Here is a 19,974-nt window from a genome sequence, read left to right as displayed (position 1 = left end):
GAATCGAGCCAATCACGTATGGTCTCAATCTTGGCCGGCTCCATCTGTACTCCTACTGCTGAGCGATGTGTCCCAAAAAGTGCATCTCTTGCAAGAAAAATTCACTCTTTTTGGCATTGATAACTAACTTGTGATCTCGCAATACCTGAAAGACTTGTAGCAAATGGTGTCTATGTTCTGCTTCATCCTTGGAGAAGACTATAATGTCATCAAAGAAAAAGCCAACAAATGATCTATACTCTCTGAAAATCCCATCCATCATTCGATTGAAAGTCGTTGGAGCATTGGTAAGGCCAAAAGGCATCACCAAAAAATTCATATAAACCGAAGCTCGTCCGAAAGGCTGTCTTGTAGACATCTCCCGGCGCGGATCTGATAATATCCGCTTTTCAAATCAATCATGCCGAAACAAGAGGATCCATGAAGTCGGTCAAGAATATCATCGATCCTTGGAATCGGAAATCTGTTCTTGATGGTGATTTTATTGAGAGCTCTGTAATCAATGCACATTCTCCAAGATCCATCTTTCTTAAAAACCAACAACACCGGAGAGCAGGAGGGTGAAGTACTCGGCTGGATAAGACCCTTTTCCAGAAGGTCTTTCACTTCGTTCATAATCTCTTCATTCTAGGCTCGGCTAACACGGTAAGGTGGCCGGTTTGGTGGTGTGCTTCCAGGTATCAGATCAATGGTGTGATTGTAACAAACTGCTAACGTGTCGACCTACTGAAGAACGGAGCTACCGGCCCAGTGGCCTAAACCCTAAGAAGAACAAGTAACAGAAGAAGTGTCACAAAGTGATGGCGTGGCTGCCCGAGAGCAAAAAACCTAACCCTAATTTCTGCCAAAAACCCTAACTGCTGAAACCCTAATTCTAGAAACCCTAACCCTAAAACCTACAAACCCTAATTCTAGAAAACCTAACCCTAAAACCTACCAACCCTAATTCTGGAAACCCTAACCCTAAAACTGCAAAAACCCTAACCCTAACCCTAAGGGCAGCAAGGAGATTTTCGCATTTTGCGTTGGCTGATGACGTGGCAGGCTGTACGGATTTCCGTGATTTACGCTGGCAGCTTTTTGGCTTTGCTTTTGGACCAGAAGCTTTTGAGTTTTGAAGGCTTTTCACTGTTATTGCTTTTTAGGCCAAAGGCCTTTAAATATGAGGCTAAGACTCATTCTCTGGCATGCTTCATGGAGAAGGTGCAGAGTCTGGAGTACTGGCTTGTACTGTGTTGATGCAATATAAAGAAATATCGAAAGGGGCACCAAGGTTTGGGGCCAACACTCTCTAGGGTGGAATTCCGCCACTCCGTGTCGCGAGTCATCTCTCTCTTTCAATTAATTTGTTATTGAAGTGCTAAAAGTCTGTTCTTTTCTATTGGCACGTGGTGCCCGCCTTCTGACAGTGATCCTCAGGACGAGATGGAGGCAACTCGCCTGGCAGGCCCTCAAAGAAGCAATCGGCATGAGTGTGGAGAAAATCTTGGCATTCTTTATCAAGTTCAGACATATTCGTTCCGTGTTCATCATTTAACTCTTTCAAGTAGATCGAGTAAACAAAAGGACTGGATTTCATTAATTTGGAAATGGCCGAAGCCGATACAATAGGGACAGACTCGCCCTTCAGTTTTACATCAAGTACAATTTTTCGGCCCCTTTTCATTCATCAACATTGCTTTCTTTGCTCGATAATCGACCACGGCGTTGTTCTTATGAAATCAAGAGATTCCTAGGAGGACGTCACAACCTTCCAAGGGCATTATGTAAAAGTCCTCGTGCCCTAAATACCCCTGGCAATGCAACCAAAGTTTGCCAATGACAAGTGTAATGGCTATGTCTCGTCCGGGTGCCGCTAGAACTGCCTCTCCCAGTGGTCCCATCCTGTCGAATGTAATCTCGAGCCGCGCCGCCAATTCAGGTGAAATGAAGTTGGCCTTGGCTCCTCCATCGAAGAAAATCAGGGCTTCTTGATCTTTCACTTTGTCCCAAGCTCAGCAAAGTTTTGTACTTTCATCAATCAGGCTTGGATCAATACCCATGCAATCTAGTACCAGTCCTGCTTTCAACTTGGCTTTTTTGCCACGTTCCTCTGCTGCTCTCGAACACTCTGGCCTGTCTTCATTTTGTTCTTGATGTGCCTTTTTGGGGCACTTTGTGAAGATGTACCCATGCTCCCCACAACCAAAACACTTCCCCTCTTCAATGTAATTGGCCCTCTCTCGAAGACTGAGCCAGGGTCGTGTATCCTTATCTTTCTTTTCTTGGGAACTCTTTCTCTTTCTACTTTCATTATTGGAGGTCTGTTGAGTTCTCTGAGCCAAGATCTCATCAGTAGGGTAAGTCAAATTTCCCGAATGTATCGAGAAACCCCGTTTCGCACGACCCTTCAATTCTTGAATAGAATTTGACTTTTGTTCCAGGTAGTAGTCTCGGATCTTTGTAGGGAGTCCACAGCAAAACCGCTCAATCTGTTCCTTAAAAGAGACCTTAAATGAAGAGGTTGGTAGAAAAGAGTCCCAAAATCTCTCGCAATAAGCGTCCAAAGAATCTCCCTTGGTTATCCGAAGATGGTTCCAAGCGGTTCGTATATCCCGTTCATACTCCCGAGTCAGCCAAGAGGATATAAAGAGCCTTTTGAATTTCAACCACTTGATTGGAGCTTCCTTCCTCAGAAGCAGAGTGGACCACCATGTTCGAGCATTTCCTTTGAAGAAAGATGCAACCCTCCTAATCTTGGAGTGCTCTGAGTAGTGCCCTCCAGAGAAGGCTATGTCAAACTGTTGGATGAAGGCCAAAGCCCTCGGAGCATCTCGGAACCCAGAAAAGGATTCAAATTTAATCGATTGTCCACCTTCTTTGAATTCTTTTGCTTTCTTGCTTTTGTCTCCGAGGAAGTCATATTGGTTGGCTCTGTAAAAGTGCTTCTTCTTTGCATTAAATATATGGTCATCGAAGTCCGAACTGTCAGAAGATGACTCCTCTATAGAACTGTCAAACACTAACGAAATCTGGGTTTCTTTGCCTTTTTCTTGCCCTTTCCGAAGCTTTGCTTTTTGCTTTGCTTTTGGCCTCTTCTGTCCTCCTCGCTCGAGTCAGAAGAGCTAGAAGAACTGTCGGAAGAAGAAGAGGAGAAAGAAGAACTAGGTAGTCCTTCAAATCGTACACGCTTCTTCTGCTTTCTTGCATATGCAAAAGAAGATTGACGGCCATAATGACCAGGGTAGTCAGTCCCCTTCTTGCGCTTTTTCACTTGCTTTTTGGATTGATTGTTCGCGTCCAAAAGCCGACTCGTCTGTGTCTGAACCACCTCCTGTAATTCTTGTTCTGCAAACATCCTCGAAGAAGGAGGTTTCTTGATTGCCTTTTTGATGGGTGGTTCTGTTGCTTTCTACCATTGGGTGTGTACTTTTGCGATGGATTGCTGATCCTTCACAAATTTTATCATCTGCTTTGTGCACTCGTCAACCTGGTGTCGACGTTCCATCTCTTGAAGTTCGTACTAAGTAGGCCGAGGTGACCCGTACTCTTCCTCTGTTAAATCATCAAAATCTTCTTCGTGATCTCCTCCCGCATTAGCAGATGCAAAAGAAGTCAAATGATTCTTGTTGGCATCCATAAGTGTCGCGAGAAAAGGATCGGATTTCTCTCAGTAATGAGGCCCAAAAAGACTTATTTATTCTTACAAGGAATGCCCAAAAGCAAAGCCCCAAAAATCTTTTAAACTCAAAAGCTTCTCAAAATTAAAGCAAATTGTCCCAAATGCTTGCCATCGTAATTTCAGCCAGCCAAAAGCAGCAGCATGATTTCCGGAAATCCGTACACTGCCACGTCAGCATGTCAGCAAAAATTGCGGAGGTCCGTACGGCATGCCACGTCGGCCTGTCGACACGTTTGTTGGGACCTACTGCCACGTCAGCCTGTCGGCGCATTACCCACTGTCCTGCCACGTCACCAGTGTGTGTCCGAGGGCCTACCACGTCACCAGTTTGTGACAGACTAGCATCATCATCTATTTGATCTTGCATACAAGCATCACAATTACTAATCCTTGAACCTAAACATCTCTACATAAAGACAGTTTTCGAAGCCAAGCTTCTACAAGAGCCTATATCCATACTTCGGGCATCATTCTCAGATAAAGAGCTAACATCAGCCTCATAGGATGTATCTTCATCATAAAAAACGCTCGAAACATCATCCATTTCTGAGTCACGATTATTTGAATTAAGCTCTAGCTTTTCATTAAAAAGAGCAACCGCACCATTGAAAGACTCACCAAGATAGTGGTCATCCCCCTCATTCTCACATACATTGCATGTCCCAAGAGTTTGCACAGGCCATCTTGCCTCCACATCTTGGATACCATTTTCCCTTTGTATATTAGCTGTTAAAATCCCATCCTTGATCACGGATTCTTCCACCCATCCCATCAAGTCCTGCTGATTTCTCTTAAACATTACAACAAATGTCAATGCAAACTGATCATTCTCTGCATAATTCTGGCAGCTTCCAATACCTAAGGAGTAACATGACTTTCAATAATGTCCAACTTTGTTGCACCTGATCTAAAAGTATGTCGTACATTTGATAAGCTTCACCTTCTAAACCCTAGTGTGCATAGCCACATTGTTGTGTATCATCCTCAATCCCTAGGTATTGTATCTCGGCCTCGACACCCCGGATCCATGTCCATACTTCCTACTCTTTTGCACCACAGAAGTATCTTTGTGCCATAGTTCTTCAAGGCTAAGACACCAAACTGGAGGTAGTTGAATCTTCCTCGGTGGGGGCACCAAACACTGACAAGGAGAAACTTCTTTAGTGGGAAACCTCTATAGCTAGCTTCTCCTATAGTGCAAAAACATAAATCCCAAGTTCACATCACCAGCCAAATAAAACGGAAGAAATCTGTAGTAGCATCAACTCAAACCCTTGGCCACGAGGGAATTACAGCAAACGCCAACCTCAAGCTCAACAAAGGCGAGAAGATAAACACAAGGTGGTATTACAGCACACGCCCACCACTCCTGGCTAGCAAAACCTTCTCAGTACCAAGTCACAAAAACGTAGAATAAACAGCAAGAAAACATTTAATTGCGTCATATTTTCAAGATAGAGAGGAACATCGTGCTCCCTCTCTCCCACATACAAAGAAGCATTCCTTCCATTGGAACTCCCCCTTTCTCCCGTCAACACGGCATTCCCCCACCCCCTCCACAAGTACGCGCTGCCCTTCTTTGTTGATTCTCGTGAGAAGGATCTGAGGTGGCAGTAGTCTGAAAGACTTTCTAAAATGTTCGCTTTGTCCAAGCCTTATAAGATTCACAGCAGAATCCTAAAACTGCCCATGACCATGTGACCTTAGTGTCACATTATAGGCATAATGAGGCTCTAGGAAGATTAGAGCATAGTTGTCTCTTCATCATTTGTAGAGGTAAGCATTCCAGATCTGTAAGGAAACTCACTAAAGATGTACACTTGACATCTCCATGCTGAGCGAAATCAAAGCAGCAAGAGCCAGATGATCATGTCTAATCCTTATTTGAAAGACCTAATAACATCAAGGCACGTCAAACGTTGCTCAATTCTTCGCTCCATTCTCAAAAAAGGAAGGGATTCTCTAGTTAGCGCATATGCTCTGCATTTGCAATAACTTTTAGCTCCCCCAGCAAGCACTAGAACTTTCTCTGATCACAAGGAGATGAATCAAAAAATGCTTGACAACGCATCGGACAAACCACCCGACCATAGCCACCATCCGGTAACACCCCCATGTTGGGCCAGCATTCGAGGATGTAGGCATGCACATGTAAAACCGAGCGTCCCGTACCACCCGGCCTCACCTCCTTGAGGTGACCTCGCGCACTCCTAGCCTCACGGGCTAACCACTGGCACTCTGCCATTGGAGGTCGATAACTACAAACTTGGCCTCCCTTTTATAATAATGGCTGACCACACTACGTCCACCCAGACACTCGACGCCCATCCTGACAGCGTCTAGACTAGATCCCCTCTCATGTAAGCAAAACATAACACCAGCTCAAGGGCTACTCATCCCTAATAGCCCCAGAAGCTTCAGGGCAACTAGGGAACTACGAAACAAGTAATCCGGTGCATTTTAGAGACGAATAACAGAGATTTCAGCGTGCTGTATTTTCTCGCCAGGTTTACCAAAGCGCTCTAATGCGCGCAGGAAGTCACCTAGAGTAAGGGGATTTTTTTTGTGAAGCCTCCTACCACAGTTATGTTGTCGAAATTGGGCTAGCGTAGGTCATTTTCAGCCCAATAAAAGTGGGACAACTCGTAGGAATTTACAAGTTTTTCTCCAAAGTTTAATTGAATAAACAAGTACCAAAAGGGGCGCCAACCTTTGGGGCCAACGCGGTGTCATTGTCTGCTTGGGAGCACTTTAGCTGCCAAGCCGTGATTTGTTTGAAGTGTTGAATTTCCAGTCTCAAGTTTATTCGTGAAATTCCTTTGTGTCGTAAAGTTCGAGTAAAGTTTTATATACCTAGATAAAGTTTATTCGTGAAATTCCTGTGTCGTAAAGTTCAAGTAAAGTTTTATATGCCTAGATAAAGTTTATTCGTGAAATTCCTTTGTGTCGTAAAGTTCGAGTAAAGTTAACTAGTGTAAAGGTCAGGGGTAAACCAGAGTCTACCGCCCTTCAGTGAGTCTACGGGCCGGTTTCACAAACACTCGAGAGAGAAAAAAAAAATCGAAGATTAGCAAATTAGTGCAAAATCACAAAGCTTTGATACCAATATCAGGTGCAACGCAATTGAAATGGTGACAAGATCTAAACTTTACACTTCCACAAATCTTTACTTCTTTCCTTGCTTGAATGTGTGCTACTTAGCACGAAAGATGGTTCCTTTTATTTTCCTTGTAGAGAGAGAATGTGAGAGAGAGAGAAATGAAATGATATATTAACGTCTACAAAAGGCCAAAATGACCTATGAGACCAACTGATTACAATGATGAGTCTAGTACCAAGTCTAGGTATAAACAAAGAAAACTACAGTAGGCTGAGCAATGGTATCATGCATGATGCCACAAAGGTACAAAGTGGGGATAAGTGTCACCATGATACAATATAGCAGTAGTATGAAGCCTCTCCTGATCGACACTCCTGGTGTCGTGCTAGAATCCTGTGGATCCTCTGCCGCAATCTCCGCAGGTGCTGCATGGCTCCCCTCTGCAGTCGCGGTCTTCTCGATCTCCCCCAACTCTATAGCTCAATCAATGAGAGTACCGCTGGTGTGTGTATGAATGGGAACCGAGCTCTGTGATGGTGGTGTCCCCTTTGCCTCTGTGGTACTCAGACAAGAAGAAATCTGAGATGCGTCTCTGGGGCTGTGTGGGGCTGTCTCTGTCTATGCCCTCTGAAGAGAGAGAGAGAGAGAGAGAGAGAGAGAGAGAGAGAGAGAGAGAGAGAGAGAGAGAGAGAGAAGGAGAATGACACCCAATGTGATCCCAACCAACCCTCTCAAGGGCCCCCCACACCGTTGCTGATGTGGTATTTGCTTTTGGTTACAAAAATGGAATGTACAGTGTACACACATACAATACCTCAAGTGCAGACTCTACTGGCTCGAATGGCCCAATGGAGAATGTCACCACAATAACTCTTCAAAATGAAGCACCTTCGGACTTATTTGATGCACCTTCGGATCCGTCTCGATGAGGGGTTGTTGATGGCCACCAAGGGGTAGATCTGGGACTGATTTGCGCTCCCGATGTGAGAGGAAACAAGGGCAGAAATCTGGCTGCAAAAACACAGCCGATCCATCACGTAAAGCAGGGGTGAAAACGTAGATGATGATGATGTTGATGATGGATAGCAATGAGAGCACTCGATGCAGCGAGGGAATGGCCAAGACGAGGCTCAATGGGCTCCCGAAATATCAGGCTGTAGCAGAGAGGCTAGCATTAGCAGATCCCACAAGGGGAAGGGCTGAAAACTGAAAACGCTAGGCTGAATTTGCTGCTGCAAGAAATGTTGGGGCTGATCTGCGATGTTGAGCCAAAAGAAGCTGGAGCAGGTAGATACATAAACACTAGAGCTTTATCTCGCGTTGGCTCCTCTATTGCAAAACGTTGGCTCCCTTGCTCCCTTTATAGGCTAAGGTACTGGTTAGGAACCTTTTAAGGCTTAGGTAGGCCAAAAGTTGACAAAGCTCTACAGATAAATCATTAAAATGATGTATTAATATACTTGACTTCGGCTAAGTTTCTGGGTGAGCCTATCGCACATCTACCCACCCACGAATCCGATTGACGCGAGGAATGGCTCATTGGATTCCTCTAGCCTAAACTACATGCACGTCATGCCAGATGCGCACCGTAGTGTAACATCTGTCAAAATGCTTGCAAAAACTATTTATGCAAGAGGGTTCCAAATCTGGAAAACCTAATATAATGGACTCATCCGGACATGTAGGTCCTACGAATAGGCTCACAAAATTGCCGGTACTAATCCTCCTAGGATTCTAGACACTCCTATTTAGGGATAGGTGGAAAACTCGCTTTGGAAGTCGATGAAGCATGTCCACGTGGCACACAGAGCCATGTGCACGTGACATTCTAGATTCTTTTAGATGCTTCTAGAACCTTCTAGATTCTTCCTTCTAGAAGCTTCTAGAATGAACTAAATGTTCGTCTAGATTCTTCCTTCTAGAAGCTTCCAGAATGAACTACATGTCCACATCCGCGACACCGCCCACTTTGTACATTCAAATGTCGTCATTGCAAATCATAGCCAACGTTTGGTATTTAAATTTTACCTATCTCTAGCATTTTCTCTCTCCTCTCTGTAGCGTTTGCATGCATCTAAGATCTCTCTCTAGTGTTTTTGCATTGTGATCTCTCTTTCCTCTGCTAGCGCTTCATCTCCCCCTCCCCCTGTACACTGCATTGTTTGCAGGCGTTGCACACAAGGTCAATAGCTAAGGTAAAGGGGCCAATATTAGAGCGGCCCCCAAATGTGGTGTGTATCACCCCCAATAATAACACATTTCGGCTTCGTATTGTGCAGCCACAGTAGGCCGATTGGTAAGCAACTTGTCTGGCATCCGTGCGATCGTGAGTTCGATAATGTGTTTCCACTGGCCCTTGCTTGACACATTGTTCTAATTTTGCAAAGCAAGTGTGCGCTCGCAGAGAAGGTGAGAGATCTTTTTGTGAGTGGTGTATCACATTGGAGCGAAATTAAAAACGCAGGCGACTTGGCTCATTCCTCTCAGGTGGAAGAATCCGCTTGCTTTCAGTATCATGCCATAGTATTGGCCCCTCCACCTTATACATTATAGGCACATTCAGAGATTGGTGACGCCTCCTCCGGAAACTAGCCGAGCCATCTTGGTCCAAAGTCCAGCTGACAATGCCAAAAGACATGTCCCATGCCCAAGTATCACAAAAATGTACAACCTTTGACTCGTCTACCACACCATCCTCCCAAAGACTAAATATAGTGCACTAGTTATAGAGTGAGATTTCATCATTTCCTATCTTCAATAGCAAACTAGTTCACAAAACAAGAGAAGAGGAGTCCTCGTTGTGTCAAAGGTGCAGCGGAAAAGGGTGAATCAGGTGATAATCTCGTTACAACCACGAGCAAACCTCCTCTTGCAAACGAGCAACCACTGGGGATCTCGAATCTCCAACGACACATTTCCTCGAAATCATTCTCTAATTGCGTACCGCCCACCAAACGGACACGAGCACCTAATCTACAACAAACCTGCGGCAAAGGGAAGGAAAGCAAAGAAGAGAGGAAGCACTAGAGAAAGAATATGAGATTGCAAGGCAAAAGCACTACTGAGAGAGACAACGCTAAAATGCAAAAATGCTAGAGAAAGGTGGACTGCACACAAACCCTACAGAGAGTGTGCCCCAAACGTTGGCTACTCTGCTAATCACTAATATGCCAAAATACAATTTTGGAAAGGGGAGGCGGGGGGGGGGGGGATCTCTCTATATAGGGAATGGCCAAAAATGCCCTACTTACAGCCAGAAAACCCCACAACCCATAAATCTGACTAAACTCCTAATAAATGTGTAAAGTCACTAAAAAGTGACATATTGCCCGCATTTGATTAGAAAACTTTACAACACTGTAGACTCTAACACTAGGAAACCCTAGGAACAGGGTTCAATAGCGTGGAATGCACCTACCTCAAGTACGATCGAGCACAGCCACAAAACAGCCCTCACTTCCTAATCTGCTCTTGGGAGATACTGGAGCCACCAACGGACAAGAATCCAAGAATCTAAAACTCTAACACCCCCTCTCAGCTTCTAGACGGTGGTGCAGCCAAAGTGTGTCTGCTCTAGAAGGTGGCATGGGCAGATGTGTACAGGCAAGCAGAGGCATGGTAAAGAATTGAAGCAGCTAGGAAATTCATGGGATGACAGATAGCAGTGGAAGTGTATGCATGATGCGGCTTATAGGCCAGGAAAGGCTCCATGATGGGCTACTTTGGGTGGCAGGTGAAGGAGATGCAAAGTGCAGTCTTTGGGTCCAGGAATGAAGAGCTTGAAGTGTTGAAGGAACAAGTCCAAACTGTTCATCAAACCGGGCTACGGAGCCCAAGTTATTGAAGGTTGAAGCTTTGGCGGTTTGCAGATCCTTAACGGACAAGGCAGCTGGTGACAAGTGGTCCAAGTGGAACTTGAAGTATAGATGTGTAGAGCTCAATTTACCCGTCTTTTCGGGTTGCGGATCGGAGCCATGGTTTGCAAGATATGATCATTTGAAGTTTTTCCGGGGGCCGGATCTAAGCCCACTTGGTTGCATTGGAAAATGTGTCATCGGGCATCTTTTGAGCACTGACGAAGTTCTGAAGTAGGGTGTTCACCATGTGGAGCTAGCACGAGTCGACTGCACGTCAATCGGACACTTGGTCGACCAGATACAGGGAGATGAAGTTGGGAGCCGTGGGCAGTAAGAGGTGTGCACATGATTTTCCAAGTTTTTGGTCGCCTTGGATCGCAGGCCTGGAAAAGTCGCAAAGCAGTGAGGACTATGTTGACTCAAGTCGGCAATGAAAATTTTCACCCGGGCTTTACGGCTTGACAATCCGACCTTGGAGCAAAGAATGGGAGTCTAGAGAAGGAGGCAAAAAAAAAAAGAGCTTTTTATCAATATGAAGTATTTTTCTTGGAGGATTTTGGAGAGCCCAAGGGGCTCGAGCTTTACGGCTTGACAATCCGACCTTGGAGCAGAGAATGGGAGTCTAGAGAAGGAGGCAAAAAAAAAAAAGAGCTTTTTATCAATATGAAGTATTTTTCTTGGAGGATTTTGGAGAGCCCAAGGGGCTTTGCTTGAGCAGCTGCCACGTGTCATACATATTATCCCACGTGCGTGGATTCCGACAGCAGGGGCGCGGTATATATGGCAGGCCATGAGGCCTCTATGGTACACAAGAGGGGAGTGGGCTCCTTGGGAGCTCGTTGGCTATGGCCAGGAGCGTTGGGCGCTGCAATGGCCGTTGGCGGCGAACCTGGTGGCGATTTTGGTGACAGCCGGCGAGGCGGGGTGGCGCAGGGCGCCCGCGTGGTTGGCATTTCGGTGATGACGTGGCACGCAGTAAGGGGATGTCCCCGTGCCCGCTAAGGGCCAAAGATTTTTTAGGAGAAGGGGTGTAAACCCCCCCCCCCCCCCCCCCCCAATAGCGACATCGCTATTGCCTCGACAAGGGAGGGGTCTCGCTGCTAAGAGGTGCCGACAAGGGCAGTTGAAGAGTAAGCCAAGGCAAGAGAGGCCCAAGGGGAGATCCGGCCGGCCAAAGGGAAAGGGACCAAAACCCAAGGTGTACACCATGCAGAGGTTTCCAAAAATGAACTATGCGAAGTGTTGGCAATGCAAGCAAATTCTAAATAGAGCTCCAAATGAAGTGCACGACATGGAAGCTCACCCCATTTTTCTTTTTTGGGTCTCCTAAACACATCCTTATAAAAGGAGGTTTATGTTCATTTTTGAGGGTCTTTTGGACCAAGGTGGCTTTTTTGCCTGTGTGTGTGAGTGGAAGCTTGAAGCTTGTGTGTTGCTAAGCTTGTCATTGAAGCTGCATACATTGATTGTACTACTCTCTATGCAATAATACCACTCATTTGCCCCAATCTCTTGTGTTTTTTCTCCTCATTCCCCTCCTTTTCTCTCGCTCTTCGTGTATCGCCATAGCTTGCAGAAGATTTGCCTGCAACTCGAAAGGTGCTACCAAGAGGGCAGATTAGGAGTGTTTTGTGAATCGGAAAGGATGAGTTGAGCAGTGTGGGTGCATTTGTGTTGTGGGGTGTTTTTTGCAAGGTGTGAGGTAGTTGTTTTGTGTGCTAGAGTGGAGTTGTTAATGCAAATTAGCCAATTTGAAGGTGTTATTTGAGAGGTTAGGGGTGCTGTGGAATCCCTTAGCTATAGAGAGGCAAATATTTTGTGTGCTAGGTGTGTTCCCTATTCCCCCTCTCCAACGGGGAACCAATCCAAGGGAGTTGGCATGAAAGGATAATGTCACCTATAGTAGAGGTTTGGTGAAGATATCAGCAATGTTATCAATTGTCGAAACATACTCTAGCCGAATAGAGCCATCCTTGATCTTCTCACAAATATAATGGTACTGTATCTCTATATGCTTAGTTCGGGCATTCAAAATTGGGTTCGTTGTAATGGCTATACAATGTAGCACTACAAACAACCCTATAATCTGCACATGTGGATGATAAGGCCATTGTAGGTTGTTTCTTGACGCTCCATAAAACTGCTTCTAAGCCCAAAGAAAAGGTGTAACCTCTAGTCGACCGTCGTCCATCCGGATCTCCGCCCCAATCTGAATCACTCCATCCTCAAAGAATGATCTTGGAGTCTGTGCCTCCAACCACATAGAAAATGCGTAACGACTTTGATTGCTTCAAATACCGCAAAGTCAAAGAGCTTGATCCATATGTGACTTGGCGGGTCTCTACATAAACGAACTCAGAAGTCCCACCAGGAAACTAACATCAAACCAGGTGTTGAGTATCCAAATAAGAGGATTGACCAACTTCCTATAACTTGTAGCGTCGGCAACATCTAAGAGGTCATACTGTGACAACTTTTGGTTGGGATCCATAGAAGATGAGATAGGTTTGCACTCGAAGAGAAATAAACAACTACCGTAAGAGAGGCCTAGTTAGGGGCCAATGCATCTCGAAGTGGAACTCTGCAACTTTGTGTCTTGTCTCAAGTGTGAAGTGCTAAAGTTGTTATTTTCCGTCGGCACATAGTACCCTCCCCATTACAAGGTGTTAGTTTTGGATGTCATCTCTTGAGTTTACCATCAAGATCAAGTGAGAGAGGACTTCTTTGTGGCTGGGCCCGGCCTTGTGAGGCTTTTCTAGTGTCTAGGTGCCTTGGGGGGTTCCATAGATTTCATCCAGTCTTGTCAACTTTTATGCCACTTGAAGAGGGCACCCTATTTTTAGGCTTGTCACCCTTAACATTCCAGTTGTGGGGTGTAGGATTGAGGTCGGGCAGCCAGCTTGCACTCTATTATTTGAAGGGGGGGGGGGAATTTCTTTCAGATTGCACAGAGTCAGAAACCCAGCAGAGCCTCTTGTTCAGAGATTGCCCTTGTAGAGCTTGTCCTCTCTCTCTGTCCTGTTTCACCACACCTTCCAAGTTCCGGGTGCACTCTTAACACATGAAGCATGGCTCCACCCATTTTGGGTGCCTATGTCTTGAACATTATTGTACTTCTACAAAATTTGGTTACACACAAAAAAAGAAAAAAACGTGTGTGGCGCAAGCATCCCAACTCGAGGCAGGAGGGCTGAGGCCTGATGCAAGGTAATGCATAAGACAATCCCAACTTTAAAATCAGATCCCTTAAGGCTTTAGAGTTTCCCAAGGAGGGGACAAGAAAGCAACGGCGTTCCAAGCTTCCAAAAACACAAGGTGGTTGTTTCACTTTGAAGTATGAGAGCAGCTTCTCACCACTTGTCAGCTAGTACCCAAGATTGTCGATATATATTGTTGGAAGGCATACAGAGAAAAGCGAGGAAGTACCTGCAATATGCCGTGCACTCGATCTCTCTCTTGAAAGGAGGCATGATTCGATATTTAGACGCTGCTCAAGAAGTATCAGCACAGCAGAGATCCAGCCTCGGTCGACCCATCAATAGTTGTCGTTAAAGAAGCGTTCGCATCAGCTTGAAGAAGAAAGTCATTGGCGTGCACCTTGTAAACAGCTTCATACGTGGGTGGGGGCTTCTCTCCTGTTTAATCTCTCTCTCTCTCTCTCTCTCTTCTCGCAACTTGCATCGCACGTCATTGAATCCAAACTTCCAAAGGTGTGTGCAACTCTCACAGTAGGGCCGAAATTAGACAGCGTGCCGCGCGCTCGCGGTGTGAGCTTGATCTCCACCGTTGGATCACTATGTACTTTAGGGGTATGAAGTTTGAACTAGGGTAGTGTACACCTGCCATGTCCACATATGCATGCGATGCGCGATAGCATGGTGGTAAGGTTGTTGCAGGGGGACCATGAGGTCTTGGGTTCAGCCCCCAATTCGAGGCGAGGGGAGTAAGAACTAGGGGTAAACAAGGGGCGCCATTTTTACCCCTTGGGAGAATGGGATGGTCTAGATCACCTAGTGATTCAGGTCGATTGTTCTGTGTGTGTGTGTGTGTGTGTGTGTGTGTGTGTGTGTGTGTGTGTGTGTACACATGCGCATACATACATACATATTGGGATCGTTCCTACAAGGTTAAAACTTATCATCTTCTAATTCTCTCTCTTTCAAAGAGTCCGATAAATCTTTGAGATCTCTTGGATTGTTCCCTTCTTCTCTCTTCCCACCCTCCCCTCCCCGTGTTAAACCAAAATCACATCGTTCATTCCACACCCCTCCCCTTGAAAATACCATAGGTGATGACTCTTTTATAGACAGCTCTCTCTCTCTCTCTCTCTCTCTCTCTCTCTCTCTCTCTCTCTCTCTCTCTCTCTCTCTCTCTCTCTCTCTCTGTGTGTGTGTGTGTGTGTGTGTGTGTGTGTGTGTGTGTGTGTGTTCTCTCTCTCTCTCTTTGTGTGTGTATATGTGCGCGCGCGCAAAAAAAAAGTGGTTGTATATTGTGTACAAAGAGACCTCTCGAGATGCTCAAAGGCCTATCACCCAGAGGATGTGCAAGATGTGGAGTACAATGTGAGTGCTATGTATACATCAAGGTGGCATGTATGAAGACTGCAAAATAAACCACTAGGAAGGTGCATAGTTCCGTTTGACATGTCCATGTTCCAGACTAAAAAGGAGCCCATGTCCTCAGGAAAGAGTTTCCACGCCTCTCCGCTACCTTGGATGAGCTTGTTGAATCATCACACTGGTTGCAAAGAGTATGCAGCAGCTAATTCCAAATATTTGTCAAAGCGGTCGATCGATGCCAAGGAAGACTAGAGCCTATAATATGATCACAACAATCCTTCCACATGGTCCATACAATGATGCTACAAATCGTAGTAAAGACCACATCCCTCTAATCGAAGTCTGACTAATGGACAATTGTGTGTGTGTGTGTGTGTGTGTGTTTGTTTTGTTGTTGTTTTTAGACTTATACTTATACACAAAAGAACACAACAATTCAAAAGACAATTGACTTTAGACAAAGGACAATGATTAGCACAAAAACAACTCAATCTTTGATAAATTTTTGTACATCATAGTGAGAATGAGGTATCACTCTAGTGTTTTGTACATAAGATAGTTTAGAATAGCTTATTCTGAAGTGAAAGAGACCAGGTTCGACAGTGATGGACAAAAGTTAAGCCAAAAAGATCCAAAGTAAAGATAGATACCTCATCTGCATCCATATAAACAAGACAACAGATTCGTTAGCCTTGAATATATATTACAGGTGTCAACAAACCTATCAGTTGTTATCCATATCCTACTTAAAACCTTTTTAACTTATACCTACCATCCATGTAGTGTTAAATATCAACAAGTATCCATTCTCCATGCGCATGCGTGCGCCAGCCTAACCGAGGCACAATACTCAATGAGTCATCATTAAGCCCATTGAGTATGGGCCTACTGCCTCATCAAGTTGATGAGAATAGAATAGTCGAATCTGAAGCCAATGAGCTGTATCTGAAAATACATGAGTCTCATCGAAGCTATATGTAATGGAATTTGCCTATTCAATTTGAGAGTAGCGGAATTTAATGAGAGTACTTTCAAGAAATAATTTTGTGAGCATAGCGGGTAGACACAATTGAAGATAGCAACATAATCATAGCAATTAGTTAACTTGGTATATACAATACTTTTGCAAGAGAGAGAATTTAGATAACATGACAACAGTTGAGGACCGGATTTATGTGGAGCCGGTCCCCCCTCCAATAGGCATTTGTATTATGATTTCTCCCATAAAGAGAGACTTGTTACAATACATTCTTTGTGTTCCTTGTGACCTAGGTGAAGCAATGAAGATGGAAAGCTTCATGCATCACCATCATAGCATAACCTAAAATTTGAAGAAAGCTTTAACTATACCAAGCCTCAGTCCCAAGACCTCAAACACCTTCGAAGGTGGAGAGAGCTAGCAGGGAATGAGGGTAGGGAAGAGGAAGAAGAAACATTTCATACGAGAAAGAGCTAGTTCCTCACTTATCATAACTCTTGTGCTAGCATACATAATAGCATAGTAATGAAGAAGAAATAGATGGCAAGCTCAAGCATTGAAGCATGGCTCTTGGATGGATTTGCACTCCATAGCCAAGAGTGTTGGTGTAGGCTCTCAACCTCTACTTGCTTGGAGAAGGAGAGGGAGCTCTTGCACTTTGCATAGTACACAATGAGAGTGTTTGTGAGTGTGTGTGGGTGAGTATACCCCCTAAGCACCCCCCTAGCTTGCTTGGGTCGACCCCCCCTTGTAGCTCATGCTTGAAGCTCATTGGACCCCTCCAGGCCTAGCCAATCACAAGCAGGAGCCATTACAAGCAACAGGGGTAGCCTTGGGGCAAGTGTCCCCCTTTCCCCTTTGAGAGAGAGGACTTGATAAATGCAAAATCAATTAATTAAATATCCTAAATTATCATTGGACCCCTTGGGTGGCCAACCAATAGGCTTCAGGCACACCATGAGGGCAACATGAGGAGGAACTTGACAAGTGTCCTTGCTGCCTCTTCAAGCTGGGGCTTCCCTTGTGTGTGTGTGTGTGTGTGTGTGTGTGTGTGTGTTCTCTCTCATCCCCCCCCCCCCTTGTAGGCTCGCCCCCCTCCTTGTAGGGATCTTTTTGACTTTGGATGAGCAAGCCCCTTAGTCATCAAGCATGACTAAGCACTTGAAGTAGGGGGTGTTCCCACAAGCATCTCAGGCAAGCTTCTCAAGGCACCTCAAGCACCTTAATCATGCACCAAGTCAAGCACCTCAAGCATGGAGCCACTCAAGCACCTCAAGCATCTTAATCAAGCACCTCAAGCATGACAAGCACCTCAAGCACGACAAGCACTCGAGCTTGGGCCGGGTTCCCACCTCAAGCTCAACCCTAGCTTACCTAAGGTCAAAGGACTTTTTCACACATTATTGGAGGTCTTTAATGAAGCTAACCCTAAGGTCTTATGCTCCATTGGTTAGCCTTGCTCTTGATAGACCATCTCCCATTTGGGCCCCTTTACTATTGGCCCCGTGTTGAGATAGATCTATAAGCACATATCTATATCTTAACACTTGTTCCCGTTTATTCTCCCATATTAAGTGATCAATTTAATATGAGAAAATCATTTGAGTTGGTTAGATATTAGATTTTATGACATTACCTCTCTCTTGAAATCATAGTCGTCCTCGACTATGAGGTAGAAGAGATAAAGCCTTAGTCATTAGTCAATCGTACTTAGCGGGTAGAGGATCCCTTTTTTACCCTACGACATCTTTCCAAGATGGATGACGAATCCATTTGGTGCTTGGGAGACATAGCTGCCGCAAGCATGTCTGCTCTTTAGTCCATTTCATTCTCCCAAAGTAGAGTGACAAATTCTACTTGGTGTTTGAGAGACGTCGTCGTCACAAACATGATTCTAAGCATGCATACTAGTTAAATTTGTGCACAATTAAAAAGAGGACTAGTCTTATAAGACAAAAACATGAGTCATTTAAAAGAAATTTGTACATTTGCTTACTCTAATGTAGCATTGTAAGCATTGACAAAGTTCATACTATCCTTAAGTTGTACTCCTTGCATCCATCTAGCATCTTCAAAAGGATAATTTTTGAACTTAATAAGATACCGTCGGATTATCTTACCATGTCGTAGTACCTTGTCTTCATGCCGAAGGACAGCTTCGGGTTGTAGCACCTCTTCTTGGTCTTCAACTTCGGGAGGGTCTTCAATAATTGGTTCAGTTGGTGGCTCTCCTTTGTAGGGCTTAAGTAGGCTTACATGAAAGGCATTGTGTATAAGCCAATGGTTGGGCAACTTGAGTTGATAAGCCATCTCATAGATGGGCTTCAAGATTTGGAAAGGACCATAGTATCTTTTTGCTAGTTTAGCATAATACTTTTGATGGCCCGTAGGATTTTTGCCCATCGTTTGCCTTAATCGAGCCTTAGGAAACTTGAGTAAGACCCAATCATTTTCTTTGAACATTAAGGCTCTTCTGTGCTTATCAGCAGCAGCTTTTTGCCTTTGTTGAGAGATGGCTATAGCCTCCCTAATCTTTTGAAAAGATTCTTGTAGGTCACGGCTATACTCATCGGCGGCAAAGATCTTCCCATGTACTTTCAGTAGCAAGGGACTTTTAGGTCTTCCCTCTATGATCTCGAAAGGTGCTTTCCCCATAGAAGTATGTACAGTATTATTGTAGGCATACTCTACTAGAGGTAAATACTTTTCCCATTGTGAGCATTGATCTACTTCGGTAACATAAGTCTTGAGTAGATCGAGTATCGTAAGATTGGCTATCTCACTTTGGCCATCCGTTTGTGGGTGATAGGCCGAAGAGAAATTCAATCTTGTTCCTAGATTTTCAAAGAGACCTTTCCAGAAATTACTGGTCATTCTAGGATCTCTATCTGACACGATGGATGTGGGTAATCCATGGTGCTTGAAAATCTGAGATATGAAGAGAGTTGCCATTTGATGTGCCTAAATAGTCTTTTTGACAGGAATAAAATGTGCTTGCTTGCCAAACATGTCGACTATTGTCCATATTCCTGTATTCCCATGGATAGACGTGGGTAATCCAAAGATGAAATCCATGGATATACCCGCCCATGGTGAATTTGGAATAGGCAATGGCTGGAGTAATCCAGGTTGCTTCCCTCTATCATACTTGGTCTTTTGGCATACTACACATTTTGAAACATACTCTTGTATGTCCACTTTCATGGTAGGCCAATAGAAATACGTCTCTACTCCTCGGAGAGTAGGTTGAATACCTCTATGCCCTGCATATGGAGGAGCATGGGATTCATACATAACCTTCTCACAAAGGGAATGGGTAACACATAGCCTATTTCTGTGGAGAAGATAACCATCCTGCAAGGTGAATGGTTCCTCTTTCTTCCCCAAAGCAAGGGCTAACATTATGTCTCTAAAGTCAGGGTCAGTAGCATACTCATCTATCATAGAGGATAGATCATTGTGAGTAGCTATAGACACCGCATTAACTTTTGGTCGTCGTGAAAGTGCATCGGCAACTTGGTTGTGTTTACCAGCTATGTGAGCAATATGGAAATTAAATTGCGAAAGAAAATTTGCCCACCTCATTTGTTTGTCGGAAAGTTTGGTTTGCGTCATGAAATACTTGAGACTTTGGTGGTCGGTTCGTAGGATAAATGGAGTCCCCAATAGGTAGTGCTTCCATGTATCTAGGGCATGTAGAACAGCGAAAAGCTCTTTCTCATAAATGCCCAAGACTCGTTCATCACTATTGAGCTTTCGGCTCTCATATGCTATGGCATGCCCTTCTTGAAGCAAAACCGCTCCAAGGAAATCACCAC

The 19,974-nt window shown here is 44.7% G+C and overlaps 1 protein-coding gene across 5 annotated transcripts in view; it reads right to left on the bottom strand.

Moving 5' to 3' along the window:
* Nucleotides 1-14,317, bottom strand: part of LOC147438048 (uncharacterized) — a 93,525-nt gene extending 79,208 nt beyond the window's left edge. For 4 of the 5 annotated variants that reach the window (XR_015184922.1, XM_086487425.1, XM_086487424.1 and 1 more), the window contains exon 1: nucleotides 14,045-14,317. Coding sequence is in view for 4 of the 5 variants with exons in the window: in XM_086487425.1 (XP_086343551.1) it covers nucleotides 14,045-14,088 (44 nt within the window). In the remaining variant the exon portion in view is untranslated. The remainder of the gene's footprint in view (nucleotides 1-14,044) is intronic. The other variant, XM_086487422.1, reaches the window with a different exon arrangement.
* Between the last annotated feature and the right edge of the window lie 5,657 nt (nucleotides 14,318-19,974).

The sequence above is a fragment of the Adiantum capillus-veneris genome, chromosome 17 (assembly GCF_014529385.1).
Source record: "Adiantum capillus-veneris isolate H3 chromosome 17, ASM1452938v2, whole genome shotgun sequence".
In the NCBI taxonomy this organism is placed as follows: domain Eukaryota; kingdom Viridiplantae; phylum Streptophyta; class Polypodiopsida; order Polypodiales; family Pteridaceae; genus Adiantum; species Adiantum capillus-veneris.
The sequence above is the reverse complement of the archived record's forward strand: the minus strand, read 5'-3'. Positions and strand labels throughout refer to the sequence as shown.